Below are 18,199 nucleotides of genomic sequence, written 5' to 3'. Positions count from 1 at the left end.
GGAAAGCAAGCAGGCTGCACTTGCACTGAGAGACATCAGCCTGTTGGTGCTCTGGAGTTGGGGTGGAAGCCCTGTACTCCTCTGCCAGAATCCTCTGTACGTTCCGCAAGCTGCACGCTGATATAAGGATGAGGGCTGGACAGGCAGACAGTGACTGTGAGAGCTCCAAGCAGAGCAGTGTTAGCAGAAAGGATTTGTGCTGGCTGCATGTAGAGCTGTCAGCAAAAGGTGAGCACACAAGCTCCCAACCCACTCAGTGGGCCATCTTCCTGCTGCTGAACATGTCCCTGCTCTGCTGGAAAATGCTTGGAATCCCAAACACACCATGCACTTTCTTTTGTGCTCAGTGTCTTGGCAGGAACCGGCTGTTCTCACGCATGGTCCCATCTCTGCAAGGCCTGTGTTTCCCAGAACACCCCCTTCCCAAGTCTCCCTTTTTAAGAAGAGCCAAGCTGCCTGTCGCTGCCTCGCAGGCTGCTCCCACGCCTCTCCCTGCTTCCCCAGGGCACCAACAGACTGGCATGGGCTGAAGGCCCTGAGCTCCCAGAGACAACAGCCACTCAAATGAAAGACCCTAAAGAAAAGCAAAACAAAGGCAGGAAAGCTTTCCTTGCTGGAACCCAGCTGTCTGACTCAGAGCAAGGCAAGAAAGTAAGAACTGCTGTATATTCCAGAGCAGTGGAGCGCACACTGCACAGCATGCAGCCTGAGCCCTGCAAACATGTTTCCCTGCTTCTCCCCTCTGGCTGCTCCCACAGGTGTGACCTCTGGGACACCTCTAGTCTACCACTCCAATAAGGGACAGCTTCTGTCAGCCCTGGTGCTCACAGTGGGGCTGGAGCTCTGAGCAGGTGTGGAGCTCTACAGCTCTACACAGAAGACCTGTGCAGGGTCAGGTCAGGACATCATCCTCGACTGCCCGGCACACAGTGCCAGGTGAGCTTTTGCTTTTCTGCCTCACCTCCCTTTGCTCAGCATTGCAGTGCTGTCCAAGCAAGGCCACCACCAGGCTGATTTTTCTTGCATCTGCTTATCATACTGAGTATTTACATCCTAAATATGGTTTCCATAAAGTAAAACATGAACAATTCATTACAAATAAAAGTCGTACAGCCTGGGATGTTAGGAAGCTTTGCCCACTCCCCATGCAACAGCACGGGCAGACAGAGATCAAAGTCTCCTTATTTGCATGCATTTCTTGAACCAATTTGCAGTTAAACTCTGCTGAGGGGATGCTGACACAGTGCGGGGCCTCTTCCCCACAGGAACCAAGAAACCGGAGCTGTGCACTGCCTGCCTGCATCTCCAGGCTGAGCGGATGGAGGCTTTGGCATCCCCAAAATGAAGGTTTAGCTTTCCTTCCCTTTCCTAAGCATCCTGCGCAGGGAAAGCCTTCCTGTGGATGCTGAGTGAAGGGCCAGGCACACACAGGGGCTCCCGCAGAGCCCCACAAATGCAAAGCAGTGGTGCAGGCACATTTCCTGTGTTAAATCTGGAGATCAGATCTTCCCTGTGGGCACTGCAAGGTCCAGGTGTGCAGGGGATGGTTTTCATCCCGGGGAGGGGAACCGGAAAACACCTTCACTGCCCAACCCCCCACCCCCCCCCCCCAATTGCTCCCCTCGTCCCGGGCATCGGTCCTTTTCTGACAGCAAAACATCTGACCCATTTCTTCTGACCCGCTTTGGGGCAGCTCCAAGAGCTTTAGTGGCACCTCAAAGCACGCGAGGGGCGGAGAATGGCGAACGCTCCCAGGCCTGCCCCGCTGAGCGGTCCCAACTTCGAACACCATCCCAGTGGGAGCAGCAACCAGCTCCGCGGCTGGAAGGAAGCGCTTGCAGAGCGTGTTACTTGCAGCCAGGTGCTGCCTCGCTGTAGATGCAGACGGCCGGAGGCGGAGCAGCACTGTCAGCCCAGGGGCAGCAGCGAACAGCCCCGCACCTCCTCCTTCTCTTCTTCCTCGTCCTCCTCCTCCTCTCTCGCCCCCAGCCCGGGCTGCAGCCCCCGCCGGCTCCGCGCCGTCCGGCCGCGGCTCCTGGCGCCGCTCTCTCTCCCTCCCATCGGGGCGTGAAGCCCGGGGGGGGGTCAGGGAGCGGCGGGGCGGCCCCGTTCCCGGGCGGCTCCGCCCGGAGGTACCGACGGGCCGCATCCCCTCGGCCCGCACGGCTGTAACCCGACGAGGGGAGAACAAAAGGCAGGAGCGGCGGCGGGCGGGAGGGAGGGAGGGAGGGAGGCGCGGAGGGAGGGCAGGCGGCCGCGGGGGGATAAAAGGCGCTGCGGGACCCCCCCCGCCCCATGTCCGAGCCCGCCCGCCCCGGTCGCTCCTCGCCGCCCGGCATGGTCCGCCCGCCGCTGCCCGCCGCCGCGCTGCTCGCCGCCGCCCTGCTGCACTGCGCGCCCGCCGCGCCCGCCCGCCGCCACAAGCCGGTGAGTGGGGACGGGCACGGCCCCCCGGGCGGGCACCGGGACAAAGAGGGTTTGAGAGACGATCCCCCGCCTTAAAGGCAGCGGAGCCGGCCGTTCCGCGTGAGAGCGAGGAGACGGGAAAGCCGGAGCGGAGGGGCGAGCGGGCGGCAGGGGCCGCCGGGTCCCGGCACCTGGGATGCGGCTGCGGCGCTCTGCCGGGGAGCGGCAACAGGAGGAACCGGGAGCGGCTCGTGCTGGGAGCGGCTCGTTGGCTTCTTAGCGCGTGTTGCACCGGTGTGCCATAAAGCGACGGCAGAGCGAACGGCCGGCAGCAGCCCGCGGGGATTAGCTCGGGGTCTGCCGATGGTTTTATTATCAGCTCTGTCATCTGAGCACTTTCTAACTCGGCTGCTAAGGATGCTGTGGGTTGGGACTTGGCACCGAGCAGCCTCGGCTCCCGAAGTGCTTGTATTATTCCAATCCAAATGTCACCGCTCTTGGCTCAGCCGTGCCTCTGAGGAAGGTGAGGCCGGGCCCACAGCTGGCTGGTCCTGCTGCCGGCAAGGACCTGCGAGGCTCCCAGGGGACGGGAGACACAGTCATGTGTGTCACAGCCTCCAAACGTGGGTCCGGTCCTCGCACCGTTCGTGCTCCTTCCGAGGTGCGAGCATCTGCTGGCTGGCTGCAGGGGCTGGCCGGTCCCCAGCTGGTAGCCTGCTGCCCTGAGGTTGTTTCCTCCTCAGCCCGGGCTAGCACTCTGCATCCTTAGTGCTCATACTTTTGTCTTGGCTGGAGTAACTTCACGTGATGACCCTACAAATATGTTTTGCTAAGGAACATCTTGTGCTGGTGTGTTTGATCAGCCACGTGGAGCTCGGGGTCGTAAATCAACATTTCATTCAGTTTTTGCAGAGAGTGGCTGCGCTGCTTTGGGTGTTGCAATGGACAGATGTTTTTCCATCCTTACAGATAGAAAGGATCATCCCAAACGGATTTCCTTTTGGGTACATGTTCCTTATCTGGTGTCGAGGCTCCTGAGGGGCATTCTGGTGCCTCCAAGTACAGCCAGCATCACAGTGGTTGCTCTCAGCAAGTAAGGTGACAGCAACATGCCTCATCCCACTCCCAGTGCCCCTTCTGGGGTACGCTGCAGGGTGGAGCAGTGGAGGACTGCATGGTTGTCAGTGGCCTACACATGAATTTCTGGCCTCACCCCTTCTCTGCCCTCTCTCATAAGAGAGCTCTGCCATGGCATCACATGCTCTCCTGGCTAATTTTAGTCCTTCCACACAAAGAGATGTTTCTCCATGTCTAACTGCAGCTGTTTTCCTTCCTGTGCACCTTGTGCTGTCGAGTGATGAATGAGAAGGGAGCCAAAGGGCTGAGCTGAGAAAGGAGGCTTGCTCCTCTGAGACAGAAGATGGTGACTTCCTCAGGCTGTGCCAGCACGAGGGGTGGGTGAGGGCTGCACTGTCAATGCCCCATACCCACAATGGGGCTGCTGGGTGCTCCAACACCAAGTGACAACAGCTGTAGTTGGGAAGGGAGGGGAACAAAGGGTTAAAATTCATTTTAAGGCTGGGCTTAAGAAGCTGCAGTCTTTGTAGCAAGCTTTGTAGCTCTCCTTCACTTCTACCATAATGCCTAAGAAAGAGAAAACTGAGTGTAAAACACGGGCTGTGTCTGGTGTCCACAGTAAAACTTGAGAACAAAAGAAGTGCAGTCATTGGGCAGTGCATGGGCGCGTGCTGAATTCCTGCATTGCTTTCAGCTCCCCTGGGAATTCAAAGTCACTCCGTTTGCTGGGAAATTCTCTGTGGAAAAGCAATGGCACCTCCCCAGCTGCCAGCACCATCACCTGGGAGTTGCATGCTGCCCTGAAGCCAATAGTCCTGGGATCCCTACACTGCTCTGGGATCCCTACACTGCTCTGGGATCCCTACACTGCTCTGGGATCCCTACACTGCTCTCCTGCAGCCCCCAGCTCTGCGGGCGGGAAGCGGAGCTGGCAAGGCAGCTCCAGCAGGAAGGGTTTGATTTGCACTGTTTGGTTTGGCTATTTAAATACTGAAATGAGTGCTGGGGTAATTTTAGGCATGTTTATCCTCTGCTCTGGGAGAGACTCAAGACACATGTAAGCAGTTATTCTCCAGTGGGCCTGTTGTGTTTGTGCTTTCACATGCAACACGCACACACCCTGCAGTGTGGCAAATGGGGTGCAGCTGACAAAGCAGGCTGGAAAGGGAGAAAAGGGCAGAGAGGAGATGAGCACTCTGTGAAGACCCCACACTGCAGCATACACTCACTTTTACTCACTGCCCTGTGCAGCCTGCCCTGGCCCACAGCTCAGAGCGGCTCACAGAAGCAGGGAGAAGGTGTTGTTCAAAAAGGGGCTCCTGTGGGAAACTTTTCATGCTGAGCCTGCTTGTAGCTGTCCTCCTCACAGAGGGATTTAGGTAGCAGAGAGGCATCACAGTCTCACACCATTGCACTTAAGTGACTCTGAAAATTCATGGATGGAGAAAGCCCACTGGACACCTCCAGCAGGTCAGGCAAGGGGACAGTGCTGTCTTGTGGGTTTGGAGATTGCTGCCTGCATTCCCTGAGGGCAGAATATCCCCCATAGATCTGCAGAGGGCACCACTGTGCCTGGTGGCTGTACCAGAGGGAGATGTCCTGGCTGTTGGCCCTGGGTTGAGCACCAGTCGCTCATCACTCACTTCAGCTTGTATGTAAATGCACAATGAACAAAAAAAATCTCAGCCCTTCCTCCTCTGGCTGGAGAGTACCGCATCCTAGATGGGTTTCTTGTCTTCAAGGGGATTTCTAGGTCATCAGCCTAAGGGCTCTTGAAACTTTTCACTGTCCTGGCATCCTGGGGCTTGTTTAATTTGTAAGTACTGCTGCTTCTGGCAAACTGTTGCTTGGGTGACACCAGCAGCATGGCTGCAGTGTTAATGACGGACCAGACTCACAAACTGTCATGTAATTAAAGTGTCTGATAACAAAAATAGTCCCGCAGTGTTTATTCATTTGCTTTCTCCTGTTACATCAGAGCCTGAGCCTTTTCATTCTGACTGTGGGCATAAACATTTGCAGTCTATAATGTTTCATGTTCTGTGTTGCTTAGGAAAAATAAACATTTTCCTTCTTTCATTGCCAACAACAACTATCATCAAATAATCCAGAAACAAACCGTCAGGCCCCAGGAGGTCGTGCTTGGTGGTGCTGTGTAGTATGGGAGTGAGCAGAGAGGAACCTCCAACTGTGTGAAGGCCAGGAACTGCGGCACCTCCTGTTTGGCCTCGTTTGGCCAAAGTTTGTCCTTGTCCTTTGCATCCCCTCTGCTCTGTGTGCAGCAGGACAGGGCTCAGGGCTTAAGTAAAGAATTCAGAGGGGCTGAGAGAGAGCCGTGTTCAGGGAGAAGGACCAATGATCTGTTGACTTTGCTTGCACGTTTCTTCCATGTTGTCCATTATTTGTGCCTTCTGACCAGCAGCACAAAAAAAATTCTTCTGCTGTGGGCTTTCAGTTACAGCATTCACAACTCTGTGACCATCCAGTGCTGCACTTATGGTCTGCTTTCACTCTCTACTCCAGAATGGGGTGACCCCAGTTTAACTGCTAACTAGCAGCTCTAAGTGCAGCTCCAATCCAACCCCTGCAGATCCATGCTGAGATGAGAAGCAGGCTGGCCAAAATACTGGGCACAGCACTCTGTGCTTGAGGAAACCAGTGCTGATGTCAGGCAAGAGCATCACCAAGAGCCTGTTCAGGGGTGCAGAACCACTGAGAGGGCACAGCTGCCCAGCAGCAAACAGAAAAGACATGCTGGAATTGTTGTACATGAGAGCCACAGGAGAAAGCATATCTGCTCTTATCCTCACAATGAGCTAAGGGGGAGGAGTGCTCCAAGATGCAGACTCATGGATGGGAGGAGGATAATCCTACTAGCCAAAGGGGCAGCAAATATTAGGACTATGCCAAACACTGAGTAACAGAAGAAGAAAACAAGGAGAAATAGAAAAGCAGCAGAAGGGACATGGAGGTGGGGACAAAGCCCATCTACTCATCCCACAGCAGAAAACAGCCTTCAGCGACAGGGGAAGTATCCAAGACTGATGGAATTCATGCTGTAGCTTGTCCAGTCCCCACCATCTGACAGGGAGGGGGGGTCTCCTTTCATGTCTGTGCTGCAGGAGTCAGCAGGAGCCCAGCCATGTAGGTAATTACATGCATGACAGAGAAGACAAGTTTAAGTTCAGGGCGGGCAGCAGAGGATGGTCCCAGTCAGAGGAGAGCACTGGAGTTGCCTGTACCTGGCAGTGGCTTTGCTCTTGAGGCTTTTTATACATCCATTATAGCTGTGCTGCTCTGGCTGCTTCACTTTCTGGGGGACAAGTGCTGCCCAACACAAAGAGGTTAAAGATGCTCCTGGCTCCTCGGGATGGCTGGGACACTTCCTGGGAAGTTTGGCTGATGTTCATCTGGCCCCATCAGAGCCAGAGAGATGTATGTTGTGTCACAGAATCTGAGTACTGAGACGGCTGCAAGGAACTGAGTGGGCAGTCAGCACCTCCACAATGGTTTCTGCTCTCCCGTGGGATCTTCTTTCCCTCCAGTTCCCCCTCAGCCTTTTGGTCACAAGGCTGTTAGGAAGAGGTACTTTCTCTGAATGGCCCTCTATGTGTACAGTTTTGTTCCTCTGCTCTTCTCTGCTCTGTGTTTCAGGCCTGGCAGCCCCTCTGCACTTGCAGAAATTTTGCTGCTTGGTCTCCATTGCAAAGCATTGGCTTCTTCCCCAGTGGAAAGCTGCTCCCTGTGTGCACTCACTATCCCTGACTGTGGGTTATCCTGTGAAGGACAGTGAAGGGGCTGCAGACTGCTGTAGGCTCAGAGGCAGAATATGCATGGGAGGATTCTCATGGGCTGGGGATCAGCTGTCACTGAGGAGAGCTGGCAGGCTCAGTCCTCTGCAGCCCTCAGGAGAGAATTGCTGGAGGGTGAGGCAGGCTCTCTCACGCTGTCTGGTTTCCCATCTTTCCTGCAGGCACTGCTCTTGTGCTCTGACCCAGCTCTGCATTTGGCTGTTCTGTCTGTCTTTTCTGACTTGCAGAGACCTCCCTTTGCTTTTGGTCTTCAGCAGTTCTTTCTCCTCTGCCGGCAGGATAGGAGGAGTAGGGATGCCCTCATGATTACCCTACAGCCATTGCCTTCCTAAGCCCTTCTCCATAGGTTTGTCCTTGGTTCAGAAGCAGCACAACTCTAAGCAAACCCCTAAGCATACAGTTAGGGCATACCACATATGAAGAGCTCAAGAAAACAAAGCAGGAGCTCCTTGAAATACCCATACGTATCCCAGAGATGGGTGGTTTCAGTACAGGGTGGAAGGGATTCAACCTTAAGTGACAGGATGTGATATCTAAGCCTTGGGAATTGACTGCTGTGAGGTGTGTCCAGTCAAGGAGGCTGAAATCTCCAGCCTGATACACCTACCGAGCATTGTTTGGAAAGTGGTTTCTGCCCGTCACATTTCCCCTTGCTGGCTGTGCCTGCAGTGGCATTTTCCAGCCCTTTCCTGCCATCATGCTAATGTCACTGTAGTGACGGCAGAGAGAAACTCTATGCACTACCACTGTTTGTGCAGGGGTGCAGCAAGTGCAGGGACAGCAGGGCAGGTCTAACATCCTGCTTCCACCCAAGGGACCTGCTGGTGTCCCCTCCCAAGCCCGGTCAGGCTCAGTCATGGCAGCAGGCAGGCAGGTGGAGCAGGGAGGATCCTGCTTAAGGTAAAGTTGGTTCTGGATGGCTGAAAGCTGAAGCTTGTGCCAGCAACATCAAGTTAACTAAACAGTTGAGACAAAATCTACCTGTCCTCCTCTGCCTCTGCTCAGACATTGATAATCTCCAGTTTATGCCAGTGTTCCTAGCAAAAAGCCAACAATTGACTTTTCCTCCACTTGTCAGGCCTCCAGCAGTTTGGGTAGATCTTGTTATCATAGCCAAGACAGAAAGCCCATCTTCAGTTTCAGCCCACTCGCCTACCTGAGTAACTTCCGTCCCAGTTCCATAACGAAGGCTTTCCCTGGAATCCATCTCCATTCCTGCTCCCCATTAGTCTTGAAGCAGCTGCCTGGTGCCTCCTGGCCCTGGGGATGCAGACACATTCATCACCCCATGGTAGCAGAGTGTTCCTGAGCAATGCATGCACTGTGGGAAGCCAAGAGCCTTTCAGGCTGGGCTTTGGTGAAAAGCATCAGCAGACACAGCTGCCACTGTATGCTTGGCAGAGGGTCTCATGGGGGCTGAGAACAAAGCATTGGCCAGGACGCAATCCTTATGAGCTCCTCCTGCCAGCTGTCCTTCTCAGACATTAACTGCCTGGGAAGGAAGGATGCCAGGCCACTCTTAGAGAACTCAGCTTAGAATAACAGGTATCTTGCACTTGGCAGGGCTCCACGTTCAGTGGCAGCAGGCTTGTGCAGCATCCCCTTGGACTGACTAGCTCATGCACCCTCCTTTCACTAAAGGATTAGATAGATTCCCCACGCAATGGCTGGTGTGTTGAGTGGGCTTTGTTGTGCAAGACATAAAATGGATTTCTTTGCACTTGTTAGTGGTGTGTGAAAGTGCAGCAGGACGCCAGGATGGGGTTCATGCAGAGGCTGGTTTCTAAGGCAAAGGCTGGCAGATGCCAAGCCCTCAGCTGGCTGACTGGCACAGAGGACTAACCAGCACCATGAAGTAGCAACAGACATATGAAGAGCTGGACACCTGAACTGCACCTTGCGCAGCCTCTCTGGCTCCTGTGCCCATCCATGCATCACTCCAAGGCACGGGGCAATCTCAGAGTCAAAGCCCAGTAGCGGAATTAATGCCAAGGGCTTCACACTTCATTCCTGCTTGCATGAATGGGCTCATTGTAGGGAAACAGAGGGACGGCAGCACGCGGATTACACGGCGTTGTGGCAGCACTGGCATTGCGCCAGCCTGACCCTTAAGTCCGTAGGCAGGCGGGAGAGCTGGTCTGAAAGAAGGCAGCTCTCTGCAAGGGAAGGAAGGGACCCCGAAAACATGACTCAAGCCCTGTGGGATGGAGCCTGCCTGCTCAAGCAGATGCATTACTGTTACAACTCAAGCCCTCCTGGTGCTCAAGCACATTTAAATCTGGCTACACAGAATGAGGCAAAAAGAGCTGCATTTGGACCCAGAGCTCACATAGCACAGTTACATTGGAATCAAGCACCCCCTCACCCTACATGCCTCACAGCAGATTGGGGATTAAGCTTGACTTATGTACCATGGTGGTCCTGTGCCCCATAATCCTGCTGCTAGTTGGGAAACCAATGGAAATCAGCTAATTAGCACTGATTAATGCTTCCAAGAGGAACCACAATTTTCTAATTAAGTGTGAGAGCGTGGAGTGACCTTACTAAAAGCAGATCCACAGGCAGAGTGAGGCAAGGGGAAATGGTCCTGTCTTTCTCTCACTCAGACAGTGACAGGGACTGTAGGAACAGTCACTGCTGCTCTGCACTGGGCACTGTCATCCTCCAGATCTATGTATCCTTCTCTCCAGCTTGTGCAGCCCCTGAGCCATGCCAGGCGTCTGCTTAACACACTACAGCCACAGGAATGAGAACAGGGAGCACAACCATGTGTTGGGAACTAAAGGTTCACATCACCGATATCAGGGCAAGGAGGGAATACGAGCTAAAAGGATGTGGGGAAAAGTGGAAGATTTTACTCCCTCTCTAAGTGATTTGTTTCATGTTTGGAGGGTCTGGTTCTCAACCACAGCTTGCAAAAGCATTTCATGCTGGCCAGCTGTCAAGGAAATGTGGACCAAAAGTAGGCTTAGAGATGCTATGGAATTAGCCTTTGTTCACAGGTGTGACCTGGCCTGGGAGCAAGAACCCAGGGAACTGAGGATGTCTGTGGGAAGCAGGACATGCCTTAGCAGCCAGGGAATAGACCAGGGAGAGGTAGAATTCACCTCTGCAGGTCTGCAGGTCTGCTGTTCATCCTCTCATCAAGACCTCTCATACCCCAGACACAGAAGTGACAGCTTTGCTTTTCTCTTCCAGGACATATCTCGAAAACATCATACCTGGAAGGAGCAGAGTCCCTGGCTTTCATCCCTGGTGGGGACTGGTGTGCCTGCCAAGGGCTATCCCATGGGTGCAGATGAGCAGGCAGCACGCTGGAACCCACCCCGTTGTGGTGTGCCAGACCTCCCGGTGCTGCCGGACGGCCAGAATGGGCGGAACAGGCAGAAACGCTTTGTCCTTTCTGGGGGACGCTGGGACAAGACTGATCTCACCTACAAGTAAGACAGATGTGAAATGAGAGTAAGATTGAATGACTTCTCCCTCCCTAAAACTCTCCATCTCATGTCCCCTGACTGTTGCATGCTGTGATGTGCTCATACAAGCAGAGCAGCCACACACCAAACCACCCGCAGGACTGCACCCAACACACACATTCTTGTAAATGCAGCTGCTCACTCTCCCATCCAAACACTTGCACAGCCTGCCCACAGCAGCACCCCAGTGCATGCCTTTGCTTCCCCATATCAAACCCCATTGCATGCTGAGCTGTGCCTCTGCCACCAGTACACTCCTGCTGTGCTTTTGTGCCCCCACAGCCATCACTCCATGGGCTGAACTCACAGTTTGTTTTTAAAAGTCCATTTTATGCTGCTGCTATTGATGTTCCCATAAACATGATTCTGGTGGAAGAGGGTGCTAGAATGGAACTTCTCTGGATTGGAGATGCTTTGGTGCTATGAGGGAGTGGCTGATGCTCTTTTCCCGTGGTGTCTTTTGCCTTTCAGAATTATCAGATTTCCGTGGCAACTTGTCAAAACCAAGGTGAGAAGGACCATTGAGGAGGCTCTGAAAGTCTGGAGTGATGTGACACCACTGACCTTCACTGAGGTTCAGGAGGGCCGGGCTGACATAGTCATTGATTTCACAAGGTGAGCGTGGTGGGTAGCAACACGCTGCTCCCAGGTGGAGCAGCAGCTCTGTGTATGAGATCCCAGGCCTGCAGCCGAGCTGCCAGCACAGCACGGGCACTGACACAGAGGTTCATATTTCAGCTCTCAGAGCTGGGCATGTTTTTGTTTTTTCTGTCAGATGTGGGACGCTTAGTGTAAATGCAGCTGTTCTGTGCTGGCCATGCACAGTACCGTTACTAATCCCTCATTAACTTTCTGAGTATATTTACATTTCTCTGCCCACAGGCTGTTTCCCTAAGTGTTTGTTTTGACGTTCCATCTTCAGGTCCTCCATCCTGTCCCCTGACAGAACAATGTAACTGTCTGCCTGAAGACAAATATAACTTCCTGGTTAAATGAATTTTGGCTCTTGGCCTGAAATTAATGGCTGGCCAAACATGCACAGGAGCAAAGACTTCCCTCTGTGGTCTGTTTGCACAGAACTGAGAATGGCAGTGAAGACTCTCCAAGCAGGGATGTGATTTGTGTTCTGTGTATTTGCTTGTGCCACCCTCTGCTCCCTAAAGCAGTCACATCTCATGGGTTTCCTTCTGTTGTCAAGAGTGGGCTCAAGCTTGAGCAAGCACCTGAGCCACATGGCTGTTGATCTGAAGTGCACTGTGGTTTCTCTCCAGGTACTGGCATGGTGACAATTTGCCCTTTGATGGGCCCGGAGGGATCCTGGCACACGCATTCTTCCCCAAGACACATCGGGAAGGAGATGTCCATTTTGACTATGATGAGACCTGGACCATCGGGAACAACCTGGGTATGGTACCGATTAAGGGAACTGTGGTGTGCCAGGTGCCTGTCAGCACACTTAGAGAATACTTAACTGTGCTTTGAGCAGGGCCCTGTAAAACTGAAATGCAACCACCATTCCTGTGGGATGTATTGTCACTTCCTGCCACTTACAAGCCTGCTGGACCTTTTTTTTTGCAAAGCCTATGCCCAGCACCAGGACCCTGGATTCCCAGAGCAGACACAGGCTCACACACTGGGTGACATACCAAGTGGCTTCCAAAGGACAACATAGCAATCAGGCCTCAGACTCAGTTCTGCATGCCCTATGCCCTCAGAGTATTTTCCCTTTAAACAAGTCCATAAAGGGAAGCTACCCAGGCTCCATCTCTGTCCGTGTGCCCTGGGAATGCTCTGACCATAAACAATACCACTGCAAGTCAAGACTTTTTTTCTTTGCTAATAATAGATCTGAGCTGGTAGCTCACTGCTCAGGCATTTGGGGCCTGGCGTCAGTATCCATGTGATACCACAGTACTGCTTGGGACCATCTGGACCTGTGCCCAAAGCATCCATTTCTGCAAGAGCCACCAAAACCAGCACAGGGACAAAGACACAATCACAAAGCCTGGGTTAAATCTCCACCCCTCTGAGGTTTTCCAGATATTTTGTCCACATCAATGTCAGGGCTCAGATGGGTCCCCCCTCAAGTCCAGCTCTGTCAGGTGAATGCCAGGTTGGCTCTGTGAGGGACAGGACTGTCACATCTCTGACTTGGTCCATGCCACCCTGATACAAGAATCTCAGCACAAGGCCTTGTTCCTGAAGCCTTTCTGCTACAGGGACAGGTGGGTTTTGCCACTTTGCACCTCCTGCTGGGGCTGCCTGTGCTGAAGAATTTCCTGCATTCTCTCATAGTCAGTGTTGGAGGCAAACCAGAACTGTCAAAACAGATGCCAGTTCCCATCAGAATCCAGCCCTGTTCCATGGCCCTTACCCCCTCTGCCTTCCATAAATAAATGTTAGAAAAGGTCTTTGCAGCTAATTGCTATTTAATATGCTGAAAAGAGCTTTATGATATAAACACGGTTTAATCTTTGCCTCAGCTCTCAGAGACAGGAAAATCCTTAGCCTCATTATATAGACAGCAGAGCAAAGGGGGTAAGGTGCCTTGGGGTCAGCCCAGAGCTGTGCAGGGAGCAGAACTGCATGCAGAGGACCTTCAGTGAGAGACAGCGAAGCACCCAGCTCAGCTCCTGCAGACGTGCTGTCCTTCTCCTCCCCAGAGAATCTGACAGCAGTGCTGCAGATCTGCCAGCACTGGAAAGCATTGAGTGAGGAGACTGCCAAGCTAAACACAAGTATCTGAAGGTTTGTAATAAATCACTGACACAGAGATCCCGCTTTGTCAGCTGACCTAGGTGTGTTGAATTAATTGCATCAGTGCTGCAAAAATTCATCACTTCTACATGCGGCTGAACAGGAGAGGAAGACCAGGGCTCACCTTCCCCTCCACCCTTCCAGCTGCATCCCCATCTCGGTGCTGAGCAGTGACCTGCTCCCCTGGGCCAGCAGGGAAATCCCACTTGGAGCAGTGAGACCAGCTGACTCACATCCCTGCCTTTCTCATCCCCTGCGCTGCAGCTTGGAGGGTTCCTGGCTGATGGCAAGTGAAGGAATACGCTGAGACTTGTCAACAAACAGCCTCTGCTCACAAGCTTTACTGCTTAATGTTTTCCTTACAGACTTCCCTAAAATGTATCAACTTCAAAAAGGGTCTATTGGAAACTAAATAACATCTGCCAGCCAAGCAACATTTTTGTTTACTGAAATACACTTTTCTCCTATAGATGCTGTCAGATCACATATTCCCAAAATACAGTCTCCCATACAACTGCCTGAGCTTGGTGAAGAAGAGCAGGTCATGATATTCAAAGAATTTTTGTGTGTTTATCTTTAAATGCCCTCCTCTTGCCACAGTCCATACGCAAGCAATAAGTGAGCTCCCTCTTCTGTCTGCACCACTCGCCAGCTGTCCCCGGAGGAGTCCCCACTGACACCACGAGCTGCCACAGCAGGCACGATACAAATGCTACTGCTACATGACAGCTGTAGCTAACAACTGTTGCAAGCTTGGGTGAACAAAAAACGACCTTTCCACCCATCACCTACATCACAACATAGGGCAGGTTTCCTTCCTTCTGCAAAGTTCTCTACAAAAGTATGTGGAAAACCCTCATCTTCCTGATAGCTAATGAGCGCAGAAGCCCTTGGAGACAGAATTACAGATTACCAACATGCCCAGGTTGATACTTGAGCATATAAATTCTAAGTGCTCTGGAATCAATGAATCCCTCAATTATACCCTCTGACTCCTTAAAAATACACACTCAAACAAGGTATAGAGCTATCCAGGAACAATCTGCAAGCTAGATCTCTATTGCTGCATGTCAGACTCCTAGAGCATACCTCAGTGCATTGCCAGGAGCTGACAACCTGCAGCAACAAACCCAGTAGGACAGTATCCTCTCTGTAAGCACAGCCTGCCCATCTCACACAAACAGGCACAAGTGTTTCCTGTCTCGTCCCTTTGCAGGCACTGACCTCCTCCAGGTGGCTGCTCATGAATTTGGCCACGTGCTGGGCCTGCAGCACACAACTGTCTCCAAGTCACTGATGTCTCCTTTCTACATCTTCCGCTACCCACTAAGTCTGAGCGAGGATGACAAGCAAGGTATCCAGTACCTCTATGGGAAACCCAAACTGGATCCCAACCCAACCCCAACACAGCCAGCAGAGCTGCCCCAGCCAGACCTTGAAACAAATGAGATCACCAACGTGAAGGTAAGTGAACAGCTTGTCTTTGTCTCCTTTAACACCATGGCTTGTTCTCAGCTGCTGGGACTGCCCACACCATGGGGCCAGCAACAGGCTTGCACATGGTCTGATGCCTGTTTTTCTCCCACACTACTGAGCCCACTTGTAGAGCAACATCCTGGACATGGGGATGTCTCATCAGCTGAACCCAGCCTGGGTGAGGGTGGTTCTCATGGGTCCCAGCCCCTCACCAGGCCATGCTTTGGCAGGCTGTGCAGCCCAATGCTTGTGAGACAGCTTTTGATGCTGCAGCCACCATCCGAGGAGAGCTGTTCTTCTTCACATCTCGCTACGTGTGGCGGCTCCGAGCTGGAAAGCTGCAGGCTGGCTACCCAGCTTTGGCCTCACGTCACTGGCAGGGGATCCCAAGCTCTGTCGACGCCACCTTCGAGGACCCTCTGGGCAATATCTGGTTTTTCCAAGGTAAGAGCTGGACTGGGATCAGATGGCTCAGAAGTGAATCTTCTTTACAGAGGGGTATTCAGGACACAACAAGTCCCTGCAAGGAGAAACCCTTAGGGTACACTCAGCAAATCAAGATCCTCGCAGTTTATTTCTTTCTGTGTTTAAGCTTTTTATTGAGGGGGGAAGAGAGTAGAAAGAGTCACTTCTACTTCAGACACAGCCAAGATACACCATTCTCCTCCCCTGGAACACAACTGTTTTGAGCCTCTGCCCTGGCCATGCTGCTGGCAGAGGAGGAAGGAAACACCTGTAACATCTCCCTTTGGGATGAAAACGGGAGAGAAAGGGCAGGTTCATTGCTGTCCACAGTCACTGAGTTTTGCTAGCACCCCAAAACTATGAGCCCACACAGAAGGGAGCCTTAGTGCAGAGCCAAGCAACCTCCAACCACTGCAGGGATTCAACATCAGTCACCACAGTGGGGTGAGACCTCCTGGACAACTCTGGAGCTTAAGACCAGCAAGGACTCCTATTTAAGCTCCATTGTTTTCTCTTTCCAAGTGTGTATTTAATAGCAGGGACACAGAACTATGTAACTACACCCAAATGCCCTGAGTGTGCATGACCCATCTGTGCACTTTGAGACCAAGCACCAGAAATCACACCAAGCAGCCCTGCAGGCAGTTTTACCGCATAAACAGATTGCTTAGTGCCTCACCTCACACCTTCAGTGTGAAAACTGGCAGGCTCCCACTGTGAATTAAAATGAGATAAGGGGAAAGTATTACATACCATCGGGCAATTACAGATTTTTCCCAATTTAATCTAAACTGCAAATATGTTCCCAGCCTCTGTTTCAGCTTGGCAACAAGAAATTGGGTTCTGTAGCTTGCCTCTCTACAGCCACATCTCCCTTATGTCTGTGCATGACTATGTATGAACTCCAGATAAGCTGGCAGGGTAGGGGCAGATCCCTGGATCCTATCTCATGCACACATGTGGCACACAAGGAATGTGCCCTATTTGAGCCAGTCCATAACACGTTTTGCTTTTCTGAACCCACCTGGCAGCCCCACGCCTCACCACAGACACACCACAGGAATCAGCCTTTGTCTTGTCAAACTCTACAGCTTTGTGGATTTCTTTACCAACAATGGGTTCTGCTCCTTTTTCAGCATAACCAGGGCAAACTCAAAGCTCAGGTCTGATTCAACTGCCCAAATGCATCCTCAAAAACTACAGGCAACCCCATCTGACTGGAGCAGCTAAAGAGAAGCATCCTTTCAAATGCACACAGGACTCTCCAACACCACAACCATGAGCCTGTGAGAAGCCAGGAAAGGTAGCCTAGCAGCTAGTATGTAAAGCTAAATCTTGTATTATAACTTCCACAGACACAGAAGAGACAGCTGCTAAGAGTCCTCCCAATCCCACCACTGAGTTGAATTGAGGGGAGAATTGAATTCCTTACTCCCTTGGTGGCCATTCATGAACAGCTTTCCCTGGGAACTCTTCCCAGGCACCAGCTCCAATCTGCAATTCCATGCCAAGTTATCTGACATCTAAGAACCTCTGAACCTGTGTTTCCCCTTTTCCATCTCCTTACCAGATTCTCAGTACTGGATTTATGACGGCGAGAGACGGGTCTCTGGTCCCACACCAACTGTAGAGCTGGGCCTCCCTGCTTCTCCTGTGCAGGCAGCTCTGGTGTGGGGGGCAGAGAAGAACAAGATCTACATCTTCAGTGGAGGCAACTACTGGCGCTTCAACCCTCGCACGCGCCAGGTGGACAACATCTACCCCCGGACCATGGCTGACTGGCGTGGCGTCCCACAGGAGATCGATGCTGCTTTTCAGGATGAGTTGGGTCAGTGGCAGCAGGGACAGGGCCTGCTTTGGAGCACGTGCTCAGGGTGATGCTACCTGGCTGTTACCACTCCCAATAGTGACGAGCACAGCAGCTCTGCCCGCAGTTCAGCCTATGCAGCTGTGCTGAACAAATGGGCTGCCTTCAGTAGTTCCTAGTGCTGACAGCAGAGTGAAGGCTATCTCACCTACTCCTCCCTCTCTCCTCCACAGGTTTTGCCTATTTCCTGAGAGGCCGAGACTACTGGAAGTTTGACCCCGTGCAGGTGAAGGTTCTGGAAGGTTACCCGCGTCAGATCAGCCAGGACTTCTTCAGCTGCACACCTTCCTCCAACTCCTTCCGATGAAGGAGCATCCCCCACTCTTCCCTTCCATCCCTGACCTCCAGCAGACACAGAGGGCTCCGCTGCCAGTCCTGGCTCTTTCCAGGCGCAGGGTCTGACACAACAGACGTCTGTCACAACGAGTGACAAAGTTTGCTCCTCTCCTGTTGCAGCAGCAGCCCCAGCTTTGGTCTCTTATCAATACAACAGCATCTGTCACATTCCTCACAGACACGAGCGGGCTCTCCTAGCGATAGCATCCCAGAAGCCATCAGGCCCGCCTGGAACGGGACCCCCCTCCCATAACACCGACCCGACGCCATCGCCCTCCGCGCTGTGAGGCCGCAGCCCCTCAGCCCGCCCTCCCCCGCGGCTCTCAGTGCTGGACACTGCCCGTCCGCACGGCGCTCCCGGGGACAGAACCAGACCCGCGGGCGTCAACTTTTGTACGACGCGTGTAAACTCTTTTTATATATACTGTGTATATACGTATCGATGTACCAATAAAGCGCCTCTTTTCTACCTGCCGCCCGCCTCACTTCAGCGCCGCCGCCATGCGCCGGGTGGGCGGGAACGAGCG

At 52.8% G+C, this 18,199-nt stretch overlaps 1 protein-coding gene and 1 long non-coding RNA gene across 2 annotated transcripts; one reads left to right on the top strand and one right to left on the bottom strand.

Moving 5' to 3' along the window:
* The first annotated feature begins 2,246 nt into the window (after positions 1-2,246).
* On the top strand, positions 2,247-18,140 carry MMP11 (matrix metallopeptidase 11). Its single transcript, XM_072351047.1, has 8 exons — positions 2,247-2,427; positions 10,494-10,735; positions 11,243-11,386; positions 12,043-12,176; positions 14,745-14,992; positions 15,235-15,448; positions 17,040-17,297; positions 17,510-18,140. The coding sequence occupies exons 1-8, from the start codon at positions 2,296-2,298 to the stop codon at positions 17,641-17,643; spliced, it is 1,506 nt and encodes a 501-aa protein (XP_072207148.1). The 5' UTR covers positions 2,247-2,295; the 3' UTR covers positions 17,644-18,140.
* Positions 3,813-18,163, bottom strand: LOC140259583 (uncharacterized). The gene is made up of 4 exons (XR_011905418.1): positions 18,121-18,163; positions 10,517-10,729; positions 8,452-8,555; positions 3,813-3,936 (listed from the first exon to the last, which is right to left on the bottom strand). It is a non-coding gene; the product is annotated as an uncharacterized lncRNA (long non-coding RNA).
* Positions 18,164-18,199: the final 36 nt, after the last annotated feature.

This window comes from Excalfactoria chinensis, chromosome 16, assembly GCF_039878825.1.
Source record: "Excalfactoria chinensis isolate bCotChi1 chromosome 16, bCotChi1.hap2, whole genome shotgun sequence".
Lineage (NCBI taxonomy): Eukaryota > Metazoa > Chordata > Aves > Galliformes > Phasianidae > Excalfactoria > Excalfactoria chinensis.
Note: the sequence above shows the minus strand (reverse complement) of the source record. Positions and strands in the feature narration are given on the sequence as shown.